Source organism: Melitaea cinxia, chromosome 6 (genome assembly GCF_905220565.1).
Source record: "Melitaea cinxia chromosome 6, ilMelCinx1.1, whole genome shotgun sequence".
NCBI classification, from domain to species: Eukaryota; Metazoa; Arthropoda; class Insecta; order Lepidoptera; family Nymphalidae; genus Melitaea; species Melitaea cinxia.
Window position 1 is genome coordinate 9,691,483 of NC_059399.1, and position 26,160 is coordinate 9,717,642.

The window sequence follows — 26,160 nt, forward strand, 5'->3', positions numbered from 1 at the left end:
GTAATTGAACCCGCGACCGCCGGTTTTTAGCGCTTAAGCAGCACTCGCATCACTACACCAGAGCGGGTGTCACACTAAAGCGGTCTCAATATTAAGTTCTTTTTGTATTTCACCCCTAAAAGTTGGGGAAAAATAGCCAATTAGACTTTTATTTTGAATTAGACTTTTAACTTAAAATATTTTTAAGCTTTCATTTGTGGCTGTATGTAATGTATCTAGTTGTTCTAGTATGTTTTTGTGGTTTAGCATAAAGAATAAACAAATAATAATTTGTTTGTTCATAAACAAAAAAAAAATCGACCTCAGTTAACATCGACAAGTAATAAAATGAGAATGCCATCAATCCTTCTCCTACACGGTGAATGAGGCCTACGCCCAGCAGTGGGATGTTACAGGCTGAATCGTGAGTGATCGTCATCAACGTAGTCGAAGTAAATAAAAGACACATTATCAGGCATATCTTAAAATCGGCATACCAGAACATGACTCTGTACGGTGCCCCCGTGTTCGCAGGCGCTCTCACCACTCCGAACAAGATCCTCCTGAGAAGACCCCAGTGGGTAAAAACGGCGAAAATTGTACGTGGAATCCGTACAGTATCGTGAAGGGTTTCTGGCGAGGGATCCGCCCTATGAACTCCAGGCAGAGTGTTTGCGAAAGTGTATCTCTGAGACAGAAGGCAGCACGGGGTACTGACTTTCATGCTGACACAGGTGCTTAACGGATATAGCTGTTTCGGTAAGTACCTGCATCAAATCGCTAGCTCACGGTGCCCGTGGGCGCTCTATAGATGAAGACGGCCCGCACAGGCGATCCAACTTTCCGAATACCACGGTTGCATGCATCAGCGATCCTGTCAGCGATCCCGTCCCGAGGGCACCGCTGGGTTTTAGTGGGTAGTCTGGTACATTCTGACGTGTCATAAAGTACTCATCAGATATCACAAAAATTTAAATGTTACCACATCAAAAGCACCCGCTTTCAAATAAAAAAAGACCATCAAAATCAGTAAATCCATCAAAAAGTTTTTAGTTTTCTATTCTGTATTAGTTATATTTATTACCATATCTTATTTACTACCATCTTTTTTACGAAAATTGCGAAATTTCGCAGACGAAAGAGTATGAAATTTCGTACACTTATAGTTTATATAGAGAAGGTGTGCAGGATACTAATATATTTTTTAAATTATGCATAAAAATATTTTAAATCAATAAAAAAATAAAAAATCATTACACACATTACTATGTATTTGACACACACACGCTTAGTATACTCTTATGTTGATTGTCAAAGTCGGTAGTCAAATTGATAACTCTAAAAAGGTTTATTACCCGACTGCCAAGGAAGGGTTATGTTTTTTTTTTTGTTTTCATTATTTATTTATTTTTAATTTTAGTAGAATTTCGATCACTGAGCGACCATAAATAAAAAAATAAAATAAACTTTGAAATTGATAACCTCCTCCTTTTTTCGAAGTCAGTTAAAATATATTTGAATCGATAAACAAGCATCTGAGATCTTTTTACAAATAATATAATTATCAATAACATTGTTTTTGTTGAATATAATAACATTAAAAAAACATGTATATTCTGGTTTTTTTGTGAAGGTCTTGATGTTTTTAAAATGTTGTAGAAATTAATAGGTCTATAATTTTTAAAATTTTATTGTTAAACCGGTGCTAGATCCGCATCATTTAGATGGTTTAATTAATATTATATCTTCCACCAACTTAACGAAATCTAGTATAGGTTCAATGACACAATATTTTTCTGCATCTAATTGTTACTAAAATTCGTGCCCATGTTAACATCATTCAAATATATAACACTGATAATATTCTTCAACTAATTTGTTATTAATATTTGGCCTTCATAAATTTTGATATAAACTAATTTATGTTATTGAAAAATAAATGATTTGTATAGATGATACTAAGATACCAAGGGTGCAAGTCTATTAGAATATTAAAGCTAGAGCATCGCTTTGGTTGTTTTTAACAAGTTTGTTATTAATTTAAAGGTTCACCATTATTATTATACCATTAATATTCATGAAATTATATTGGCTGTTGGTTAGGTTGGTAGTTTCTGTATAGCAATTTTCAGTCACGTGTTATATTTATAGTTACGTGTTATATTTATAGTTACCGTGTTATATCCGTCAACCTGTATTGGAGCAGCGTGGTTGATTAAGCTCTGATCCTTCTCCTACATGGGGAAAGAGGCCTGTTCTCACAGAAGTGGGATATTACATGCTGAAGCGTATATTTCAAAAAAATTGATTTCGTTATAAATTTGTAAAACACTTTTTACTTTAGATAATAAAACTTTTACGCAATATTTATATATTTTTAATAACTTATTAATAAAATATATTTTAATACAAGCCTAGTTTAGAAATTTTAAATTTGTACATTATTTATGGTAGAAAAATCGAACAATATCAAGTTACGGATATTTAATTTTTATCTATCAATATCCGCCTATTCAACTGAAGCCAGTGTTGGAGTATTCTATACAAATATACGTGGCCTATACCTGAGGTAGCCCTACCTATTTTTTTACGTGGGGAAAATCCATCATGGACACCCTCTGGCGCCCCCGCGCCGATTATGTCAGACTCCTACTGACAAAAAAAAACACCAAGTATGAGCAGTTGTCTGCTTGGGTAGGACGAGATGGGGTCGCGCTAGCATTGGCCACCTCTCCCTGGTGGTAGGCCCGGACGAAACCTGCTGGCCCCCGGCACAATGGTGGGGGTGACCTCGCTCACAACAAGGCCACCCCTGAGACCTACCCACCCTAATTTGTATTTGAGTTGCCTCAGCTCCGAACTATCTGTTATATGTAATATATATATATATATATATATATATATATATAGTACTGACCTTTCGCCCCTTTAATTAACTACAGACTTAAAACAAAAATTTGGCTCCTGTTAAGAATATTACAATATGGAACTTTAGCAACAGCTGACAGTAAAGTCATCTAACATAGCCCGCGTTCTTCTTTGTTTGATAATGTTTAAAAATAATAATAGATTTTATGAAAGTGAAATGCTTTATCTATATTATCTGTAATCTTATTATTTTTTAGACAGAACAAACACAGACAGACAGACAAAAATTGTAAAAATTGTTATTTTGATAATATGTACCGTGTATATGTGTGCAGTTATTTTATAATTACAAACAGACACTCCAATTTTATGTATCTACGTAAAGATTGGCTCATTGCGTGTATATATATATATATATATATATATATATATATATATATATATATATATATATATATATATATATATATATATATATATATATATTGTGTTTATCAAAAATTAATTATTTTACTAAAGCGTGACCTCCATTATAAACAAACTAATTTCCGTTTAATTTTTATGTGTGTATTAGCTGTGGCCGCGACTTCGTCCGCGTGGAATCTAACAAAAAGTTATTGTTCAGTTCGCAGAGTTATAAAATAAATTTCTAAAATAAAAGTAGCCTAAGTTGCTACAATGCCTAGCTGGAACAAGCGGACAGATGGTCAGACAGGCAGACAGACAAAAAAATTCAAAATATTAGGTTATTTTTTTATATGTACCGTGTATACGCTTCAGCCTGTAATATCCCACTACTGGGCATAGGCCTCTTTCCCCATGCAGGAGAAAGATCAGAGCTTAATCCACCACGCTGCTCCAATGCGGGTTTGCGGATATATTCCCTACTATGAGTAACGATCGCTATCAGGTGTACATGATAACAACCGGGACCGACGGCTTAACGTGCTCTCCGAGGCACGGTGAGGAGACCCACAAGGACTGCACAAACACCCAGACCACGGCAAACACCTGTGTGGCCAATACAAATGTTTGGCATGTACGGGGATCGAACCCGCAACCGCCAGTGCAACAGGTACAATCCATGGCTGTAACCGTTGCGTCAACGCGTGTATTACAAGCATTTAGTAAAAAGCGGTTATATTTTGATATTACAAACAAACATTCTAATTTTATTTATTTGTGTAGATTCGTATGAATTACATAGATAATAATTTTTCACGTTTACTAATAGATTCTTATATAAACCATCTCATAATATCCGATCTATCAAATGTATCTAAATCTCCTTCGAGTGCACTTGTCTTTTCGTTGTTTTTTATAGAAAAAAAAAATGAACCGTTTGAATTTTATCAAGGTAAGATGATATAATACAAAATATAGTAAGCTCTCTTCATCTCTGGCCCTTCTTTTATGTGGATAAAGAAGCCTTGTGCAGCGTTACAACGTTACGGACTGATTCCGGAGATGAAAGCTATGTAAAAATATAGTATGTTGTAGGGTTAGTATGTTACACTATTTTTTTTTCTTGTTTTAGCTGCAACTTTTACTAGTTATTTCTACTGTGTTAATTGTCACTAATTGTGCGCCGTTATCAAAAGACAGTGAAGCCACAATATTAAACTATGAAAATACAAACGACGGTACAGGCAACTATTATTTCAGGTACAGTTTATATAATTTTAAATTTGAAAAAATGTAAAAAGAAATACGTAATAAATTTCTTATTAGCGATATCTCATTATTTCAATATTATTAACTTAAAGACTTCTTATTAGGCGAGTTAGTTTATTGTTCTTTTGATGTTTATCACACTTTAAATAGTGCATAAAGGTTACTCCTTTTAGTGTGCAATAGTTTCATTAAAAAACTTATATGTAAAATGTTATTATAAAACTGAACGAATACCAAATAATACATTTTAATAAATATCTAAAACTTTGTACAGGCTATATTACTACTTATTTTAAAGTAGTTATGCGTTTTGTTTTTATGAAACCAAGTTTTAATATCGCGTAGAGTATTCTAAAATACTTCGTCATATTCTGAATTGACCCTAGAAGTTTTCATTGAGCTTTTTGTTGTAGAATATATAAACTTTTTCTATTTATAGATTTGAATCGCATGTACATACACATTTGAAAGTATTTCGACTATAACAAATGATATTGCTGAATATGCTGTGTAATTACGGCATTAGCCACTCACTCTCTTCTCGTGGGTGTCGTAAGAGGTGACTAAGTGATAACACAATTCCCCTACCATCTTGGAACTTAAAAAGCTGACCGATAGCGGGATAACCATCCAACTGCTGGCTTTGAAATACAGGCCGAAGATGGGTAGCAGCGTCTTCGGTGCGACAAAGCCAGCCCTGCGGTCACCAACCCGCCTGTCCAGCGTGGTGACTATGGGCAAAAAACATGAGTTCACGCCATTTTTGGGGCAAACTTGTGGAGGCCTATGTCAGCAGTGGACTGCAATAGGCTGACAAACAGAAATTAAACTTTCAAACGAAGTGCAAAGTAATACAAATTTTAGATTACATTCAATTGTACATCATTATTATGCTCAGACTTGACCCTTTTAAATTACAGATTCGAAACATCAAATGGTATAACACGGGAGGAAAAAGGAACACTAGTAGACGCTGGTCTCGAATCCGAACACATTTCTGTAGAAGGCTCATACTCATACATGACTGAAGAAGGAAAAATAGAAACTGTCAAATATGTTTCTGATGAGAACGGATACACTATTTTGACTTCACAAGAAGTTTTACCACCAGTACCAGCAGCAGTAAATAGAAATTATGTATATTAAGCGAATATCTATTAAATTTTGTTAAGACAACTACAACCGTTCTAGAGTAGTGGCCAGGGTTGTCGGGGTTTCATTTTCCTGTCGAAATAGATATTTGTACAAATATTTGTTCCTGATATGGTTGTCTGTCCCCAATTTCACGCAAAGCACGTGAAGCTGTCGATCTCGTTTTTTTTTTCATTAAAAAATATCATTGCTTTAAAAATACTTTAAATAACGAATTGTAATACATAAAAAATTATATAGCCATTATTTCACATACATTAAAATTTTGATACTTTTAAACACATGACAAATAAGTTCAGTGTTTAAATCTATCTTCTATACTAATAAACGTAGAGCCGGTTTTTTGTTCAGTTATACTGCGAAAACTACTGGACCATAATTTGCAGCGTATTTCGGAAAAGATTTTGAATATATGATATGGTGGTATTACTTATCGTGTAAAGATTATGGACGGACAGATGTCGTTACTATTTATATAAATTACAAAATGTATTACAAAAATATGAAGTATCTCGACAACCAAAATTAGTAAGAATCAAACAAAAAATTATTATTAATTAGACAGATTTTCTTAAAAAGGTTGAAAATAGACGATTTTGCATGTAAATACAAAAAAAAAATTCTGTCAAATATTTCCAAACATTTCTAACATAACAAAGCTTCTCTTTGTTTAGATGTCTACTTCAATTTAATATTTCCTATATTTTTTTACAGGGTTTACCTCCTGCGGTAGTAGCGTCATTGCTTGGAAAATGAATGATATTTGTGTGAATATCTAAGCAATTAACATGATGAAAACAAATATATTTTTGGTGATATAATAATTAGTTGGTTACCTAACTTCTACAGTATTGTTTCAGTTTACTACCATTAAACAAATTGTAAGACTTAAACTGTTATTTTTTTTACTAATTAACATGTAGTATAGTAATGGTAGGGCACAACAGACTATAACCTGCTCAAAATCTAGAGCAATCCCTCTAGGGAAGTACCTCGACCTTACAGAAGAACAATGTGTTCCCGTGGTGAATAAGGTGACCAAAGCTCCTGTAAGATTGGGGGTTACAATAAGCATAATGAGTTAAATATATTCTGTATGAGGTAGGGTTAGGCTTACTTAATGTCTTGTTTTTAATTTAAAAAATATAGGTAATTGATTTAAAAATATTTAAAACATAATATCTAAGAAATTTCATTTATCTACGTCATCTACTGAGTGACAAGACAGTGCTAAACTTTAGCTGGGGTTAGTTGTTATATGTAGGTATATTGTATACAAGGTAAAAAGGAAATTTGAAACGATAATACTAAAACAACACTCAGTTGAACAACTGTATTTAATTAATAAAAACGTTTAGGGCTATATGTATATGGGAGTGTAGTAACTTATTTCACATCACTAACTAATCTTCCGTAACTGAAAACCTTATAATCAGTTATTAAAAACCTATAAATTAACTTCAATGATAAAAAAAAACTGTGTTACATAGTATAAAAAACTTTAACAGAAATAGTTACGTTAAAAGTACACACTTATTCAGTACTAGCTGACCCGGCGAACTTCGTATCGCCTAACACAAACTTTATCGTATGGTATTAAAGTTCAAATTGACTTTTAAGTATTATCACAAATCTTTTGTATTGGAGTATAGAAAAGTGTTGTTTTTAGACTTTTTCAGGAAATTTAAATTTTTTTTTTAGAATTTTTCTCTCCGTAAGAACCATCCTCGTACTTCAAGGAATATTTTAAAAAAAGAATTAGCGAAATCCGTCCAACCGTTCTCGAGTTTTGCGCTTAGCAACACATTCAGCGACTCATTTTTATATTATAGATGTACCTAAAAAACTTAGAGTTATACGTTCAATTGATTACTGCTAATAGTTACACGGAAGAAAGTATGTATTGCAATACGTACCATATCCATATATCGTACAATATTGGATTTGGAGATTTTGCAACGTTGTATGGAGAGAGAGACCTCTTTTCCCTAAAGGCCGACAACGCAGCCAAAATTAATATAGCAGATATCAATTTAACATCAGCTTGTTCTTTTTCCTTGTTTACCAGTTTTTTGTATGAAAAAATAGATCATAAAGATGCATTAATGATGACTGCAGTAACTTGTAAAATTTATGGCTATAAAAATAATTACTTCTAAATCACCATATACTTCTTTTTAAAAAGAGACATCCATCCATATCCATATGGTTCGTAATTTCAAAATCTTACCAGATATAGTTTACAGCCAAGTTTCTCTACAAGGCGCCAAGGTCTATGAAATTTCAAGGAGTATGAAATTTCGTACACTTATAGTTTTTATAGAGAAGGAGTGCAAAATGCTAATATATTTTTTAAAATTATGTATAAAAATATATTAAATCAATAAAAAAAACATTACACACAATATCATCTATTTGATACACACACACGCATATTATACTCTTTTGTTGACTGTCAAAGTCTGTAGTCAAATTGAAAATTAAAAATAAAGTATAATACTTTATATTCATTATTTTTTTTAATTTAAATTTTTAATTATGGTCGAATTTCGACCACTGGGCGACCACAGTTTTTATAAAAGTATATATGACTTACTACTACATACTTTCCGTTGGTGATTTTGGTAATAAATAAATAAGTGCTTTATGAAACCTTGAAAATTAGAATCATAATAAGTGTAATACTGTATATTGTATTTGTTATGTTTTGTAATGGGAATACGTATCACATTATATATATTACCCGATTTTATGTGTGTAAATTATTTTTTGTTTTCAAAAATACTAAATTGTAATTTTAATTGTAAAATTTAATTTTAAAAAACGTATTCAAATTTTTGTTGTACAGTTGATTAATTAAATTACATTATTCAGGCACAAGGCTTTTTTGATTCACAGAGGAGAGAGGAAATCGCCATAACCATCTCCTGGGAAAGAGACCAAGATCCGAATTATGTGTAATTTGAACTCTTTCGAATCTTTGCGATAGTCATCTTTGACATGGATTTAGATCGATTGCACAGTCGTATCTGCTGCTATTTTGACTAGACAACCAAACAGGTGATTAATATTCTTGCTATTAAAAATAAATCAACGAAAAAAAAATCGATAATATTATATTCTTAGTTTGTATTATTAAGTACTATTTAAATTACAAGGTTGAACAATAAAATGGCATAAACAGAAAGACATGCTTACTAATCTCGATCGAACCGATATAAGTTAAAGTTTCATATTCTTGCATTATAGAAGACGGAAAACCGAAACCTCTAAATATATTGATAGCCTGAGGCACCCGCTATCTATTAAATGACTCGTAGTGTATATATTCAACGAAAAAATTCTGTTATATATGTTTGAGTACTCTCCTTATTGCCCTGTCAATGTTAGTCGTTTCATTATATTTTGATATAATCAGCTTTGATAAAATCACTTTTGTTAATTAGTTTTAATCATAAATTTACCACAAAATTATATTTCTTGTAGTTACTACTAAATTCAATTATAAAAACTGGCCAAGTGCGAGTCGGACACACACACGAAGGGTTCTGTGCTTATTGACTAGGTAAAATATTTAGACAAATTTTTTTTATCAAAATATTTTTTATTTTCATTTTATTATTTATCATTAAAATATAAATACAACTGTGTATTTTGTGAATACTTCAAGTGCTTATCAGTTGCCATTATTGATATCGAGCAAAAAGGGGAAAAAACGCGTTTGTTGTATGGAAGCCCCCCACAAATAATAAATAAATCAGTACCTCAGAGGTAATGTGTGTCAAGTCACAATTGGCGAACTTTACAGGAGAGGCAGATTATGAAAAATTTATATGAATTTTACATTTTATTTTTAAATGTTTTTAGGAAACATTGATTATTATCATGGTTTTTATGCTTAAAGGAGTACTTTTTAATATCATAGTGTTAAAAAAATTTTAGCATGTACCTAACGTTCACAGAAGGACTTAACGCGTTGTTCTCCGAAAATATATTACTTACCTATATTAATAAAATTACTGTTTTAAGTCCATTATCTATTAAGAATTATACTTTCAGCCGTTGTTTTGTCTACATTATTATATTTTATGACGAAATCCAAAATTATATATTTGTACTGCAAACTATTTCCATACAACTATATAATTTTATATGAAAAGTTTAGCATCTAAGCTTTAAAAGGGAACAGACAGACAGATAACTTATGTATGTATTTTATTATTTAGTAAGGATTTTAATATAATAGACTAATCCAACAACAGTGAATATTATGATAAGTGAAAATGAAACAAAATTGTTATAGCTTAATGTTTATTATAAATTTCAAAACTGTATACATTCACTTTCCTTCTTAAACTATTTTTTTTTTCATTCGTCTTCTTCAGGGAATTCCGGTATTTCTGCTCCATGCTGCAATTTTTTATAGTAATCGTGAAAAATTGTTGGGACCCGTTGTAGAGAAGTCATCAAATCTTTATATTTTTTTAACCGCCTTCCAAAAAAGGAGGAGGTTCTCAATTCGACTGTATTTTTTTTTATGTATGTTACATCAGAACTTTTGACCGTGTGGACCGATTTCGACAAATTTTTTTTAATCGAAAGGTGGTGTGTGCCAATTGGTCCCATTTAAATTTATTTGAGATCTAACTACTACTTTTTGAGTTATATCTAGTAATGCGTTTTTACTTGACGCTTTTTTCGTCGACCTACGTTGTATTATACCGCATAACTTTCTACTGGATGTACTGATTTTGAGAATTATTTTTTTGTTAGAAAGGAGATATCTCTAGTTTAATACTATGATAAGGAAACCAGGATCTGATGATGGGATCCCAGAGAAATCGAGGGAAACTCTTGAAAATCCGCAATAACTTTTTACTGGGTGTACCGATTTTGATAATTCTTTTTTTGTTGAAAAGAAGATATCCCTAGTTTAGTACCATGATAAGGAAACCAGGATCTGATGATAGGATCCCAGAGAAATCGAGGGAAACTCTTGAAAATCCACAATAACTTTTTACTGGGTGTACCGATTTTAATAATTTTTAATTTAATCGAAAGCTGATGTTTGTCATGTGGTCACATATAAATTTTATTGAGATCTGATAACTACTTTTTGAGTAATCTTTGATAACGCGCAGTTACTTGACTATTTTTTCGTCAATCTACGTTGTACTACTCGTCGATGTAATTGAAGTCGGTTTTTTTTCGTTTGCGAGCAAACACAATTATTAGAATTTACAGGTTTTCTACCTGACCTTATGGATTGTACATCTTCAGGCCATGGTCTTGGTAAACGTTTTGTACCTCTTTTTAAGTCTGTGCTCTGATATTCAATATCATTAAAACTCGTTTTATAAAATATGATATCTGGCTCTGATGCTCTTACTTGCATCCAAACCATTTCGGAAATTAGCACTTGTTGGCTATTGGCACCTTTTTTTCTTATTACAAGAGGAGCTTCAGGTCCCGAATACAATGATTTAAAGTTTTTGAAGTCATTGGTTTCCATGGTTATGACTTCCATGGGATTGTTGGGTGAATTGCAACTCCGCACAAATTGCATCCAATCCCAAGGCATCCATCCTAAATTGATTTGGAAACTGTCCAGTTTTTTTTGGCTCTTTCGATTACAGAGTGTTGTACATCAACCTATGACCGTATGACTTTTTAAGAGGTACTTGTGATTTATCACTTTTATTGGTAATTTTTTCAAAAGCCTAATATAAAAAGAAGCCAAAATGAAATTTCTGTTTTGTCCAGCACAATTGTCAGACCAAACTGTCAACTCCTCTACATTTGTGTCTACTAGTTCAGATAGGGCCCATTTATTCTTTTTTAAGAGCAACATCGACAAAGCTTTGGGAAATGCAAAGAGTATTGAGAAAAAAGGTTTTACATACATATACATCAGTCAGTCAGTCAGTCAGTCAGCTCAGCCTATTGCAGTCCACTGCTGGACATAGGCCTCCCCAAGCTCGCGCCACACATCCCGGTCTTCCGCAATCCTCATCGAGCCTACACCGGCAATCTTACGTAGATCGTCGGTCCAACGGGCCGGAGGACGTCCCACACTGCGTTTGCCAAGACGCGGTCTCCACTCTAGGACCCGTCTACTCCAACGGCCATCGGTCCTGCGACACAGATGACCAGCCCACTGCCACTTCAACTTGCTAATTCTGTGGGCTATGTCGGTTACTTTCGTTGTCTCGCGGATAGTCTCATTCCTAATCCTGTCTTTAAGAGAGACCCCAAGCATAGCCCGTTCCATTGCACGTTAAGCGACTTTAAACTTGTGGACCACTCCCTTCGTCAGTGTCCACGTCTCGGCTCCGTATGTTAACACAGGCAGGACGCATTGCTCGAAAACTTTTGTCTTCAAGCATTGCGGAATCTTCGAAGTGAAGACTCGACGGAGCCTGCCAAACGCCGCCCAGCCCAACCGAATCCTCCTATCGGCCTCCTTCTCGAAGTTGTTGCGGCCTAGTTGGATAGTATGGCCTAGGTAAATCCTGAACAACCTCGAGAAGGGTACCATCGATCGATACCGGTATCGGTATGACTTGGTTGTTAAACATAACTTTCGTCTTATCCAAGTTCATACAGAGACCGACACGTCGGGAGGACTCGTTTAGGCCGGCCAGCATTTGGCCTAACTCATCCAACGTCTCCGCAAAGATGATAATATCGTCGGCGAAACGAGACATATACATCTTTATTATTTATTTTAAAACTGTACTTTAAGGACCACCCACTTTTGTTCAGTCTAGAGTCATTACGCGATCTCCGCCTTTCAATATCAGCTGTCGTGACACAGTTTGCCACAAATGTACGTATATATATATATATATATGTATAAATTATATATGTAAACATTTATTTTATTATAAAAGGTTGTAATTTTTAAGGTATTTATCCTTGTTGTTGTTTTTATTTAATTAAGACTAATGCATTAAAAATTCAAGTGCCATAAAATACTTGGAGGTAAAATGTGTTATGTGGGACTTAACTTAAAATTGTACCATTGAATAAAAATTTCACAATTCCAAAGTGTTATGTGGGACATAAATTAGTTTACCCTGTGTTAGTTTGTCACTTAACATAATTTATTTCTGAGTATTTTTTTATTTATGGAAGTTAGGACTTGACGCAATTTACCACTAAATCCGTCTGAACAAATTTGACATAATTCATTGAAAAAGCAAAATTCATAAAAAATGGACTTGACACAGTTTACCTCTGAGGTACAGAAATAAATAAAAATATCTACACAATACACACACGGCTATCTGTTCCTAAAGTAAGCAACTTAATGCTTGTGTTATAGGTAACAGCCGACTGGTATATAGCTATATTTTTTTTTTCGATAAACATACTTATAAATAATACATATATAAATAAATATTTATATTACACCCAGACTCGGGGTGGGAATCGAACCCACAACCCTCGGAGCAGAAAGCAGGGTCACTACAAAATGCGCCAACGGGCTAGTCTAATATTTAATTTATTTTGTTTTTCGTATTTGTTTATAGCGACAACAGAAATACATAAATTGTGAAATTATCAATTGTCTAGCTATCATAATTCTTGAGTTACATACAGCCTGGTGACAGACAGACGGACGGACGGACAGACAGCGATGTCTTAGTATTAGGTTCCCGTTTTACCCTTTGGGTACGGATCCTTAAAAGCAATGATAAAACTTTTTGTCTTTTTACTATTAAGATGCATAGACTTATCAAATTAAATGAATAGAATATAATCATCACATTCAAAGTTAATGTTTCAGACTAGAAAGATATTAAAATGGTCGTCAAATATACTATTAGGCATTTAAATATTTAATAATTACTGTTAATTATATTATTTAACTGCCCGATTTTCATAAAAAAGCCGCCAGAACGAGTATCTACTCTGAAATGTAATAAAAAATGGCATTGAGTACGTACAGACCAGAATCGCTTTTAATACTGAATAAGTTCACTTAAACTTTTTAACTTTGACAAAATACAAATTTTATCTTGTTGTTTAAGTAATTATTCGATATAAAATTTTTTAACGTAATTAAAATGATTTTGTTGAAAATTGAACACGTTAAACAGAGTAATATTAATAAAACTATAATTGTCCATGTAATTTATCATGTTAATTAAATCGATTTTTTACGTTTTTATTACGCAAGATCTATTATGGTGTCAATGACATGATACAGTCCTTGACGTCGCATTGTTTGTAAAGGAATGAAGTCCAGACTTGACATTCTTGAAGAACTGGATATAAGGTGTGGGCAGTTGAACCAATGTCGCAGTTTATTTAGACACACAGTGGGAAAAAACGTTTTCAAATTATGGTAAGTAATAGAAATAGAATATACATTCATTCGCGGATCATGTACCGTACTGGCTTTAAACAAAACGACGCTTTGATTGATAAAACATAGGTGTTGTCTCAAATTGTTTAGTACAATTAACCAATGTGTTTTATAATTTATGTTTTAATTGATTGATTCTGACTGTAACATCCCACGTTTGGCTCTTTCTTCATGTAGGAGAAGTATCAGAGCTAAATCCACCACGCTACTCCCTTGCGGACTGACGTCTTTGTTAGTGTACTTGACTACAATACAAACACGGAAACTAACATAAGCTAGAACTTATTAAATGTATATTAAAACCCACGTAAAATCATCAAAGCTCAGTCATCACTGTCAAATAAGTCACGTTTGGCCGGGTCATTACATCCGCGTGTATCCTCAATCTCAATAAATAAGTTTTTGTTCTCTTAAATACCAGCAAAATGATGATGATTTTTAGTCGTCGTCCTTGACATATGTTGTATGTTACAGGTAAAAGGCGCGCGTTGCTGCCTTTACGCAGTCATCTTCTATGTAACAATCGACTATTATTTTTCCGAAACCGATGCCTACAAAAATAAAATAAAAAACTTTGTTTATAACAGTAATGGGTTGGGGACATATAGTTTCGAGTAAGTATTAATTAAATAAGCGTTATTAAAGAACATAGGTAGGTAGTAAGAGGTTTAGTAATCTTTCAAATGTGCGAGTACAAAAAGCTAATTTATTCCTTGCAGAAGGCTTACAAAGATTGCTTAAAGTCGTGAGTATTAAGCATGGTTAAATATCAAAAAAATGAAAGTCTGTCCTGAGATGTGTCATCCATATAACTTAGTTTCGCTTTTGTTTTAAACATTTTGTAACGCAGGACTGTTGCGTAAAATGTTGAATTAATAAAACACTGATTCTCTTATGTCCTCACATTAAAAGCAAAACAATAATTGTAAAAAATCTATACTCTCAATAATAAATTATTATTATTATATACATACATGTTATTCATAGATTAGTATATATAGAGATGTGTTATAAAATAAGGAATTTTTAACTGAATTAAATTATATGATTTATTATAGCTTGATTAATTGGACAATATTTTTTTTTCTTTTGTTATTTAAATAAAGTAGATTTCTTAGTCTACCTGATTTGAAAACTTGTCTAAACAAATAAATAAAATTGAAGTGTCAGTTTGTATTATTAAAATAACACGGTACATATACCAAAATAACATTTTTTGCAATTTTAGTCTGTCTGTCTGTCTGTCTGTTGTTTTGTGCTAATCTCTGAAATGGCTGGACTGATATTAACGGGATTTTCACTGGCAGATAGCTGATGTAATAAGTAACTTAGGCTAATTTTATTTTAAAAATGTATTTATTTTATAACTCTGAGAATTGAATGATAACTTTTTTAATAAATTGCACGCTAACGAAGTCGCAGGCACAGCTAGTTCTGAATAAATATAGTTTTGTTATGATATTGAAATAAAATATTATAACTTAAAATTATAATTTGATGACATTCATATCTATGATGTGGTATGATGTCAAGGTCTCGTGGGGATATTTTTATAATATAATATTCTTAATTTCTACTATATAACTCTATTATAAAATGGTATTCTTTTAGGTTTGAAAATTTAGATGGTACGTTTAGAAAAGAAGATGGGGGAATTGCTGCAAATACCAAAGGTGTTGTTGGTTTTGTTGTACGTGGCGTATATGGTTTTATAGACCCTGAAGGACGTCATCACTCAGTGCAGTACATAGCTGACGAGGATGGCTACCAACCAAAAATGGACGATGACGACATAAGATATAATGACAGACGAATAATTTAAAATGCCTATATCATAAAATAAACGACTAAGCCATAATGCTCGTTTTTATTGTTAAGTAAAAAATAATTCCCAATTTCACGAAGTACCTAGAAGAAATAAAATCAGAACACGTATGTCATAAAATAAGATTGTTAGTTTCGTAATATTTTATACATATGTATATATTTATAAATGAAATGCTACTCGATGTTGGTTTCAACATGAAAATTTTAACATTACTGGAAAGCAAGATAAAGCTGCATTAAGTTAGTTTGCTTATTTTGGTAACGTTGATTTAACATAAAATATCTTTGAAATTTGCCTCTAATGAGGGAGAGGGGAGACTAAGAATGTATAGATGACGTAAAACTTCTTCTCTTGACGCGAAATTTAACTACGTTCTTCAAATAAAAATAATAAAATAAATTAAAAGATAAATTATACAATAAATAAATATAATTATACCATAAATAAATTATACACTTATTTGCCATTCACGCAAATTTATTTCCTACATGTGTACAAGCACGCAGGCGGGTCAAGCCGCGAGAATCAATTAGTGTAATATTTAAACTATCGTTTCGTACTTTTGATGTTGTGCGTACACTGGAGAATAACGTCCATTCTCCAGCAACAATGTTGAAATCAGTATTTTACTTATGTATTCAACTAGTAAGTTATTACAAGTATTCGCTAAACTAAAATGTCTTTATTAAATTAGTATATTATAGTTTTTGAACTTGTTTTAGGTTTTCTGTTGCCTTATAAAGTGCATTAATTGTGAAATCTATACATAGTGAGTGATTTTCCTATACTTTATTACTATAAATGCAGACATAAGTTTAAAAATATCGTCGCCGACATAAGGTACCATTAATAATTTCAACGTTATAATTGATAAATCTTGAAAGGAAAGAAAACAATGAAGTGTTACAAAAATCTAAGTACCCACTTCTGTAAGAATGATGTACATTTATAAACAAATGCGCCTAGTCAAATAATATACATGTACCTATTTATTTTAGCGAAGACGTCGAATTAAGAAGAATATTTCCAAGTGAATTTCCTCAGGATACTATAAGAAAAAGTGGCATTTTGGATCCTGAAGTAATATTTATAACTATAACAATAAAAATATTATTGTTTTTATATTTTGTATTTTACATATATATTAATTACAGTACATACGATTAGCGCGTTGGCGCAGTTTGCATTGACTGCTTTCTACTCCGCGGATTATGACATCGATTTTCCTCTCGAGTCTGGGTGTGATATATATGTATTTATATATGTATAAGTATAATTTGTAAGTATTTATCGAAATGTAATGTACAAAAGCATTAAGTTGCTTACCGAAGGAGCAGACGAGAGTGTATTTATGCTATATATATATATATACCCATGTATATAACAAATACTAAATTTTTATTATTAAAAATTAAAGGCATTAATCGCGATTTTAAAACTGTTTTTAGCATCTAGGTCGTTATCTTGAATTAAGTAACTATTTTAAATATCCGAAGTCTAAGTTGAACAGTCATTTCGAAGAATTAGATTGTTATAATAATGAAAATGGAAGAAAAGTAAGTCTTAAGCTTTTTATCAAATAGTTGTAATGTTTTTATTATACGAATCATATATACATGTCAACTATTATGTGTTCACTTTACTATGCCACTTGGAAACAACAAAAGTCGTTAAATATAACAAAGATGAACATGTAAACCCAGAAAATGTCTTGCGTTCGGTCGCACTAAATTGAGCCTTAATCACAAATTCGCTTTATGTGAAATGAACTGTATGCTTCCACTATTTAGACATGCAGCCATAATGCATATCGACACGCGAAATTTGCAATAAGTATTGTGTAACAAGGATTTCCTAGACGAAAAAAGCGCAAAATTATTATAAATTAAACAATTACTAGATATCAAAGAAAAATAGTTATTACACAGTGATAAAAAAATAGTGTTTACTATTTCATATTTGTATTACAGGTATGTATGATAGACACAAATCAATTTTCACCTGATGAAGAACAATACATGGCGTCAGATCTTACAAGTTATACTGACAGACGTAGAATATACTGTTTCATGCTATTGTGCTTTAATGAAGATGAGCTTGATAGGGTTGTCGCTTCTTTTTAAAAAATAAATTGCAAGTTCCGATGTAAATCTACAAGCAAAAACGTTATTTAAGAAAAAAGTGTAGTTTTTTTATTTATAAAACACCGCTTTTTTATAAAATTTTACGTTAGATTAAATGTTCTAATTCAATTTCATAATTTTATTTTTGATTAATAAAGTTGTATCGCGTATTTCAAAAGTGTTTTACTAAAAATATTTAATTTGATTTTATTAGAAGATTCCTCGTCAAACGGTTAATTACGTTAAAGCCCCGCTCGGGACGGATATTTTTGCCGTTGTGGGTTTTGTCATTTCGAAGAGCACGTTAAGCTGTCGTTCCCGGTTGTTATATTAAAAGCCTGATAGCGATTCTTACTCATATATCCACCAACTCGCTGTAAAGCAGCGTGCTAGATTAAGCTCCAATCCTTCTCCTGCATGGAGAAAGAGGCCTAGTCCAGCATTGGAATCATACAGGCTGAATCGTCGTACGATAATAATTGTCTTAACATTATCCTAACAAATAACATTAATTTAGACTAAAACAAAACAACAATAATTATAATTTTAATTTCACACAGTTAGTATATAAATAAAATTTTTGATAATTAAAAAGAAATTAATAGTTAAAGCTTTGTATTCGGTGCGGGATATATGATAAAGATGTATGGATTTAGTGACACTGTATTTTGTTATTTTGTATAAAACACAGTTTATTTTTTTTAAAGAGTAACTGCGGAGCTTCTTACCGATTCTTCTCTGCAGAATCTACATTCCGGATCGGTGGTAGCTTCACTTTTTGGTGGTAGGTACACTTGTACCAAATTTAGTTTTAGCTATTAAATTCCTTTTAATAAAAACTTTCAATTTATTTTCTGACGATTTTAAAATCGTTTGTGGAATTTTAACCTAGAAAGGAGACGCTTACTTTACTCAGTCGGAAATTTGGAGTCGTGTTGCAATTATTAATAGTACCTGGGTGGACCGAGCTTAGCTCAGTATTTTTAGTAAATTGTGTTTTTTGGAAATTATATTTAAATACGAATTACATATTTATAAAATATGAATATTTTTTTTTACTGACAATAATAAAAATATAAACAAACATAAAAGATCAAAAATAAAAAATAATTAAAATCAAATATGAAAAATATTTTTCGATTTTACCGATATAATAATAAAAAATAAGAAGTGGCTATTTAAATAAAAAATAACGAGTACAATAAGAAATAAAAAGAAAGAAATAATCGATCTGAAAATTTGAGGATTTGAACCGTGGTCTCCGGTCGCGACCGGCCGATTTCCCACCTGAGCTATTACAACTTTATTGACAAGTGCAAAATTTACCTTCGTATTCTAACGATATTGTAGATATTTTTCATAGTCTAAAAACTGGGATAAAACGAAATTTTCTAAAAATGAATCCTAATTAGATTTATTTATCTCCCCCGAAATTCCCTGCATACTAAATTTCATGAAAATCGTTGGAGCCGTTTCCGGGATTCAGATTCTCTCTCTCTCTCTCTCTCTCTATATATATATATATATATATATATATATATATATGTATATATATATAGAATCTGAATATACAAGAATTGCTCGTTTAATAGTATAAGATTTGTATCAAAACAATCGATATTCTTGTGAATATATATAATATTGATATAAAAATACTGTGACGTAATTGTTATAATAGCTTGTGAAAATAACTCCACAAGAAGACTATAGAGCTCCTTCACCATAAAAGCCGCTATCCCGCCATCGGTCAGCTTTATAAGTTCCAAGGTAGTAGTGGAACTGTGTTACCCCTTAGTCGCCTCTTACGGACCCACCACCACGGGAGAAGATGGAGACACAAAGGAGATTAATCGATGTGGTCGAGATTAATGGTGATTTTGATAGGGGATTCCTCCAGGATCCTATCAGGGATTTTGGGAGTGACTCGAGCGCCAATCATACTTAAACCATTTATTGGAATGCCGTGAACGTTGAACGATTCATCAAATTCGTAAAAAAATCTGTTGTTAAATAAACTCGAGTGCATCAGATTATTACCCTATACAGACTCTTCATCTTGTTCTCGTTGTGTTGACCCAAAATCTGACAATTATGTGAAGGAAATTCTTCACAATCCTATAGGTCTATTATTAAACTTTTTGACCTCGTATTTAGCTTTTTGACCTCCACTACCAATATGTTAAAAAAAATAGTTATTTACATATTTAAAACAACATAACATTAAAAATGTTATAAACATACCCAAATATCTGTAACGATGATGTGCATAGTAGGTCAGTTAGCAATCATTTTATAAGTAGTTATCTATAAAAACTAATTAGTATGTTAAATCACTAACAGTTTTCAAGGATTTTTAAGCACTTACTAAAGATTAAAAATCCATTATATACAGTTTTAACAGCTCTTGACGAATCATCTTACATTAATATTATGAAGCCTTTGATTTTATAAATCAATGCCAGTATATAGCCACCAAAAATTAATAAGCATTATTTAAGAAGCATTTAGAAGTGTAAGAATGCTTAACCTTTATTTTATATTTGGAAATATTTATTAGATAATTATAAGTATGTTCGTATGCTACAGTAGTATAATTAAATGCATTAGATTAAAAAAAAATGAGTTTTAAGTCCAACCGTAACCAACAGTTGTATGGTTGATAGTGATGCAAGTGTGTACAAATATTTTACTAGTCTTGATGTATATTTTTGTGAGTCTCCCTATAATGACTTAAAAAGCACGGAATACAGTTAGTCGTTGTTGTTATCACAGAAGTCTGGCAGCAGCCGTTTACTCGTGGTAAGGAATAAGACAAACTTGTAATAAGACAAACACAAACACCCAGATATTAGCGAATATCTATTTTGATCGTACCCATTACTAATAAGGCAACAACAACGGCGGATCCATTGTTGCTGTAACAAACGGATCCTCACATTAATGAGAAGATCCATAGTATACCTACCAACAGGACGCAAAATATACACGAATCACCAAATTTAACTTTGTTCCAACCATATTTTTGTACCTGTTATAGTTCACGAGAACACATTTACAAACACAGTTCTTGTTATTTAATACATTTGTAAACGATGCCATATCCTGTTTTCGTACGTCAAAAATACTTATGTATGCAGACGACGTGAAAAAAATTAGTAAAATATGTTCATATGAGGATACTATTGGCCTGCGGGGCGATCTGGATCGATTCTGAATTTACTATACAAAGAACAAACTGGACCTGAACATCTTAAAATACTATGTTTTTACACACAATCCTTACCCAATAACTTTCCAACACACATTATCTGGTATCGTAACAACTAGAGTTAATATAACGCTATCAGGAATCTTACGGTAACATTCGACTCAAAGTTTTTATTTGATGCCCACATTTCAAACGTAGTTAGTAAGGCTAATAAGGCACTAGGATTCATTATTATAATATCGAATCCTTTTAAATACATTAAAACGATCAAAATTTTGTAAAGTGGTTTTGTCCGTAGTCACCTTGAATATGCTTCTCAGGTGTGGAACTCCAATTATGATATGTATATCTCACGTTTAGAAACCATAAAAAAAGTTCTTCAACATAAATATGTTTTTGAATGATATTTCAGCCGCATCACTTCAGGCAATGCCGAAAGCGAAAAAAAGCGGATATTTATATAGCGGATATTTTCTTTTTATTTACAATTGCAAACGGGTCGACGGGTGTAGCCGAGTTGGTGAACAAATTTGGGCTACGCGTACCATCGGCTCTGTTACAAAAACATGATGTTCTTTGCATTCCTACAACCCTTAGTATCTATAGGCAGAATTTATATATTATCAGAGCTTGTCGTTTGTTAAACGCGGCGTGCCGGAGGGTCGATATTGATCTCTTTAACATGAGTGTGGCAGGACTAAAAAGAGCGATAGGTATCGATCTAAAACTAATATCAACAAAATCTATCAATCAATCTATATATATATAAACTTATAAACTTATATCATTTGTACATATACCAAGGTACATGAACGGGAATATAAAAATTGTTTTGAGTTAATATTTGTTATTGAGGATGATATTACTAAGGTTAAAAGACATATATGTATTTCTCAAATAAGTAAACAGCAGCCATACTCGCTTTGCCTAACGAAAGTCAAGTCTTAACGTGGGTGAAAGGATGTCTAGTTATTCATACATATGTAAATATTACACTCTTATTTATATCTATGTCAACACATGTAGAATAACCTTGAACAATATAGAAAAATGCTAATTAAACAACCAATAATGATGTGAATATATCGAAATTTACAACAAGATTGACCTAAAATCATAGGTTTAGGAAGGCAACGCCGATCTCGGTCGGAGGTCAGGCGCAAGTCTTGGGTTCAACAATATGTGACATAACACGGCCGGCCAACGCGAACGATATGGTGTTGAAGGGTTCCATATTTACATTTTTATGTCAATTTTGTAACAATTTGTAATAATTTCAAGTTTTCTCATGTTAAGTTAGTATAACAAAAAATATTGCAATTGTTAGGTCACTGTTCACTCGCATTGAGTAATAAGCGTATAAAATGGAAATAATATCTAAAGCCTGACTAAAAAATAATAATTTGCTACATTTGGAGAATAAAAATCAAATTCAAGTATATATAGGTATGAATAATTTATTCATAAAGTATTTATTTAAACTTTTAATAATTTAAAATATAAACTTAAATACAGTGACCGTCTATAATTATTATTAAATTAAGAAAGACTATCTATTGTTAATAAAGTTTATCTATTTAAATGATAAATTCAATTTGTTATGCCTACGGAGATAATTAATACACCACATAAATAATTTTGTAATAACACAAGTAAACATTTTCCCATATTTTTACAAGATGGCTCCTCAAAATACTCATCAGAAATCAATTGGACACAAATTATTCACCGCAAAAAGAAACCTTGAACTTTTCCGCGATTAACAACATAAAATTGCTGCATAATAACTTATTAACATAGGTATGACACGCTTACAATGTACCATGGTCTTTATTTACATTTGAATAAGAACTTTTTAACATAATAAAATATAATTCAAAATGCATCATCTTTAAATAGCATGTGTATCTGGGAAGATTAAAGGTCGTGCAAGACACTTGTACTGATTGATGTTCTCATAACCTTAAAATAATACATCTGTTGAACTTGCTTAAGCAATGTCTGTATAACTTAAGATGTCTTAAGATAAAAATATAATTTGAAAACAGGGATTTGAATTTTTGGTATAGGATTAGTGCGATTTTTAATTTATGAGTCAGAACAATATTTTTTGACCAATAGGATTAAAGTTGATACCTACATCTCTTCTTTATTATTGTACCGCTAACATTTTTTATATTAATTTGGATATATTCTTATGCTAAGTAAAAACAGAACCCTGCTAGGATCGAACCTGTGTGCTTGTTATAGGCGAATTCTGTACTGAATTGTGACACTTAAATTTTGATGAAATTTGTAACATTATTCCTGTGACGCAAATAGAAAAGTTGAGCGTCATTAAATGAATTTTGTATTCAAAGTCATTTTAAGAGCTAAACGATGAATTTAAAACAAAAGTAAAGTAAGTAACCATAAGGGCCAGTCATAAATCGTAATGTCAGTTACATAACACCGATTTAGTTAGCAACTTAAAAGAGACTAGGTACTATTTTGTATTCTCGTTAACAGGTATATTAATTAAGTTGTAGATTTTACAATGCAGAGCCCAATGAGAGTATATGTATGTTAATAAATGCAATTAAAAGTTAATCGTAGGTAAAAATGACATGTGTTAAAACTTTATTATGATTAAGTAATTAATGTACAATGTGAGCAAAAAATTAAGTCGGAAAGATTATAATTTTAAATACATCATTATGTATTTATGTTCTTTCGGCTTCGCTCCAATTTACATTAATTATATTCACGACCATCTATCATAGAACCTACTAATTAACGGACGACTTTATAATGAAACATCTTCCGCCTCAAAGCTGGGTCAAACTCTGTTTGTTACACGATACCATACATAGCAACAATCACACAAGGTTTGAACATTAATTAAAAAACTTTACAATATTTATTGGCCAAATATAATAACATCGCATAAAACAAATGATTATACTGTAAGAGCCTTTATAAAGGCATTTGTTAAAAAATATAAATTTGTTTATGCAATGACTATTAACATTGACATTTATAGTTCCATAATTACTTAAAAGACATAGGTCATATTAGTTGTTTACTAAATCATATACGGAGGCATCTATGCATCGGCATAGTAAGATGTACAAACTATGTACCAACTACTATAAGTACAAAGATTATAGATGCTGTGTTTTGCTTCGCCTATAATAAGAGGCAGGCACAGCAACGGCCGAAACGTCGTGTTGCAATCTGGTAATAGAAGAAATACTTACATATATAAGAGGGCCTGTTAGATACGTAATCATCCCACACATCCACCATACTTTGAAGTAGACGGTTGATGATAAAACAATAAAAAAATGAAATTGGTTAGTAAAAAGTGAAGTGACTAATAGTTAAGTGTTACGATAAATAAGTTTTGGTTATTTATACTAAAATGTTCTTTCAGTTCGTTGTACTCGCTCTAGCAGCTGCTGTGTGTGCTGCACCGCAAAATCCTCAAGATGTTCAAATCTTACGTTACGATACCAATAACGACGGCCTCGGTGCTTACAGTTTCGCGTAAGCAACGTTAAAAAGAAATGTGAATACATATCTGACATATACATACTTGACTCGATTACGAACTTTTTGTTTTTTTTTTTTTTTTAGATGGGAGTTATCTGATGGTAGTAAACACGAAGAAGCAGGGCAATTAAAGAACCAAGGAACTGAAAACGAAGCTATTACGGTTCAAGGAAAATATTCTTGGGTCGCTGATGACGGTGTTTTGTACACAGTAACTTACATTGCTGATGAAAACGGATTCCAGCCCCAAATAGAACAAGGACCAGGCGGCGCTATACCTCCTGCTGTAGTAGCGTCCCTACTCGGCTAAATATCTAAATTTATGTTAAAAACATAGATTGTAAATAGCTCAATACTCATGAACTGTATATAACATTTATGTACTGTTTCTTAGACTAATGTTAATATAGTCAATATTATTTAGATATTTTTTAATTAACCCTACATAAAACCCCTATATTAAATCAGTTCGAATAAACGAGAATATAATTACTAAATATAAATAGTATACAGATACAACATTTGCCAAATTTCATATAAATATTTTACAAGTAAAGTGTTATCAGCATAGACCTAATAATCTCTAGTAATAAATAAAATTGGAGTATCTGTTTGTAATATTAAAAATACCACTCATATTATACTAAAATAATATTTGTATACATGGTAAATATACCGAAAAAAACATTTTCTACAATATTTGTCTGTTGGTCTGACTGTCTGTCTGTTTCTGTCTGTCTTTGTTTCGTCTAACCCCTGAAACGGCTAGACCGATTTGGACGTGACATTCACTGGCAGATAGCTGATTTAATAAGGAGTAACTTAGGCTACTTTTATTTTAGGAATTGATTTATTTTGTAACTCTGTGAACTGAACAATAACTTTTTTGTTAAATTCCACACGAATGTAGTCGCGGGCACATCTAGTTTATATTATATGAAAGCTTGTCGCAAGCTATACTCATACTTAATTAGTGTGAAACCTAAAAAAAATAAGTTATTTTACTTTTTGATCTACGTAAGTATTATTAAGGCAATATATACACAGGCACATATATATACACATATATATATATATAGGCACATTATATTGAAGCACTTTAGGATTTGATTGATAAATTACCCTTTCAATTTTACCATATTTATTCATACTTTACGAGAAAATTCCTGGTGTATTAGTTCGTGAATGCGACTAAACACTAGCTGTCACGGATTCGATCCTCGTTCGAAATGAAAATTTTATTTGTACAAATGTTCTGGTCATTCATCCTGGGTTCTTAACATGTAAAGCTGTCAGTTCCGATCGTTAACATAACATTTAATGTTATATAAATATAGTTCAAAAGCACAATATTCTAAAATATATTAACGGCGGAATAGGAAAGTGATAGGTGAACAACGTTTTACTTGACAATTACATA

General features: G+C 31.9%; 3 protein-coding genes across 3 annotated transcripts; all 3 read left to right on the plus strand.

Annotated features, from left to right (window-relative positions):
* Positions 1–482: 482 nt before the first annotated feature.
* Positions 483–6,566, plus strand: LOC123654708 (flexible cuticle protein 12-like). The gene is made up of 4 exons (XM_045590594.1): positions 483–578; positions 4,385–4,512; positions 5,442–5,643; positions 6,388–6,566. Exons 1-4 carry the CDS (start codon positions 483–485, stop codon positions 6,427–6,429), a joined length of 468 nt encoding a protein of 155 aa, XP_045446550.1. The 3' UTR covers positions 6,430–6,566.
* Positions 6,567–13,977: 7,411 nt separating this feature from the next.
* On the plus strand, positions 13,978–15,899 carry LOC123654630 (endocuticle structural protein SgAbd-6-like). Its single transcript, XM_045590525.1, has 3 exons — positions 13,978–14,026; positions 14,522–14,661; positions 15,659–15,899. Exons 1-3 carry the CDS (start codon positions 14,024–14,026, stop codon positions 15,867–15,869), a joined length of 354 nt encoding a protein of 117 aa, XP_045446481.1. The 5' UTR covers positions 13,978–14,023; the 3' UTR covers positions 15,870–15,899.
* A 911-nt stretch (positions 15,900–16,810) lies between these two features.
* On the plus strand, positions 16,811–25,163 carry LOC123654709. Its single transcript, XM_045590595.1, has 6 exons — positions 16,811–16,815; positions 16,874–16,955; positions 17,324–17,431; positions 17,846–17,931; positions 24,621–24,734; positions 24,825–25,163. Exons 1-6 carry the CDS (start codon positions 16,811–16,813, stop codon positions 25,048–25,050), a joined length of 621 nt encoding a protein of 206 aa, XP_045446551.1. The 3' UTR covers positions 25,051–25,163.
* Positions 25,164–26,160: the final 997 nt, after the last annotated feature.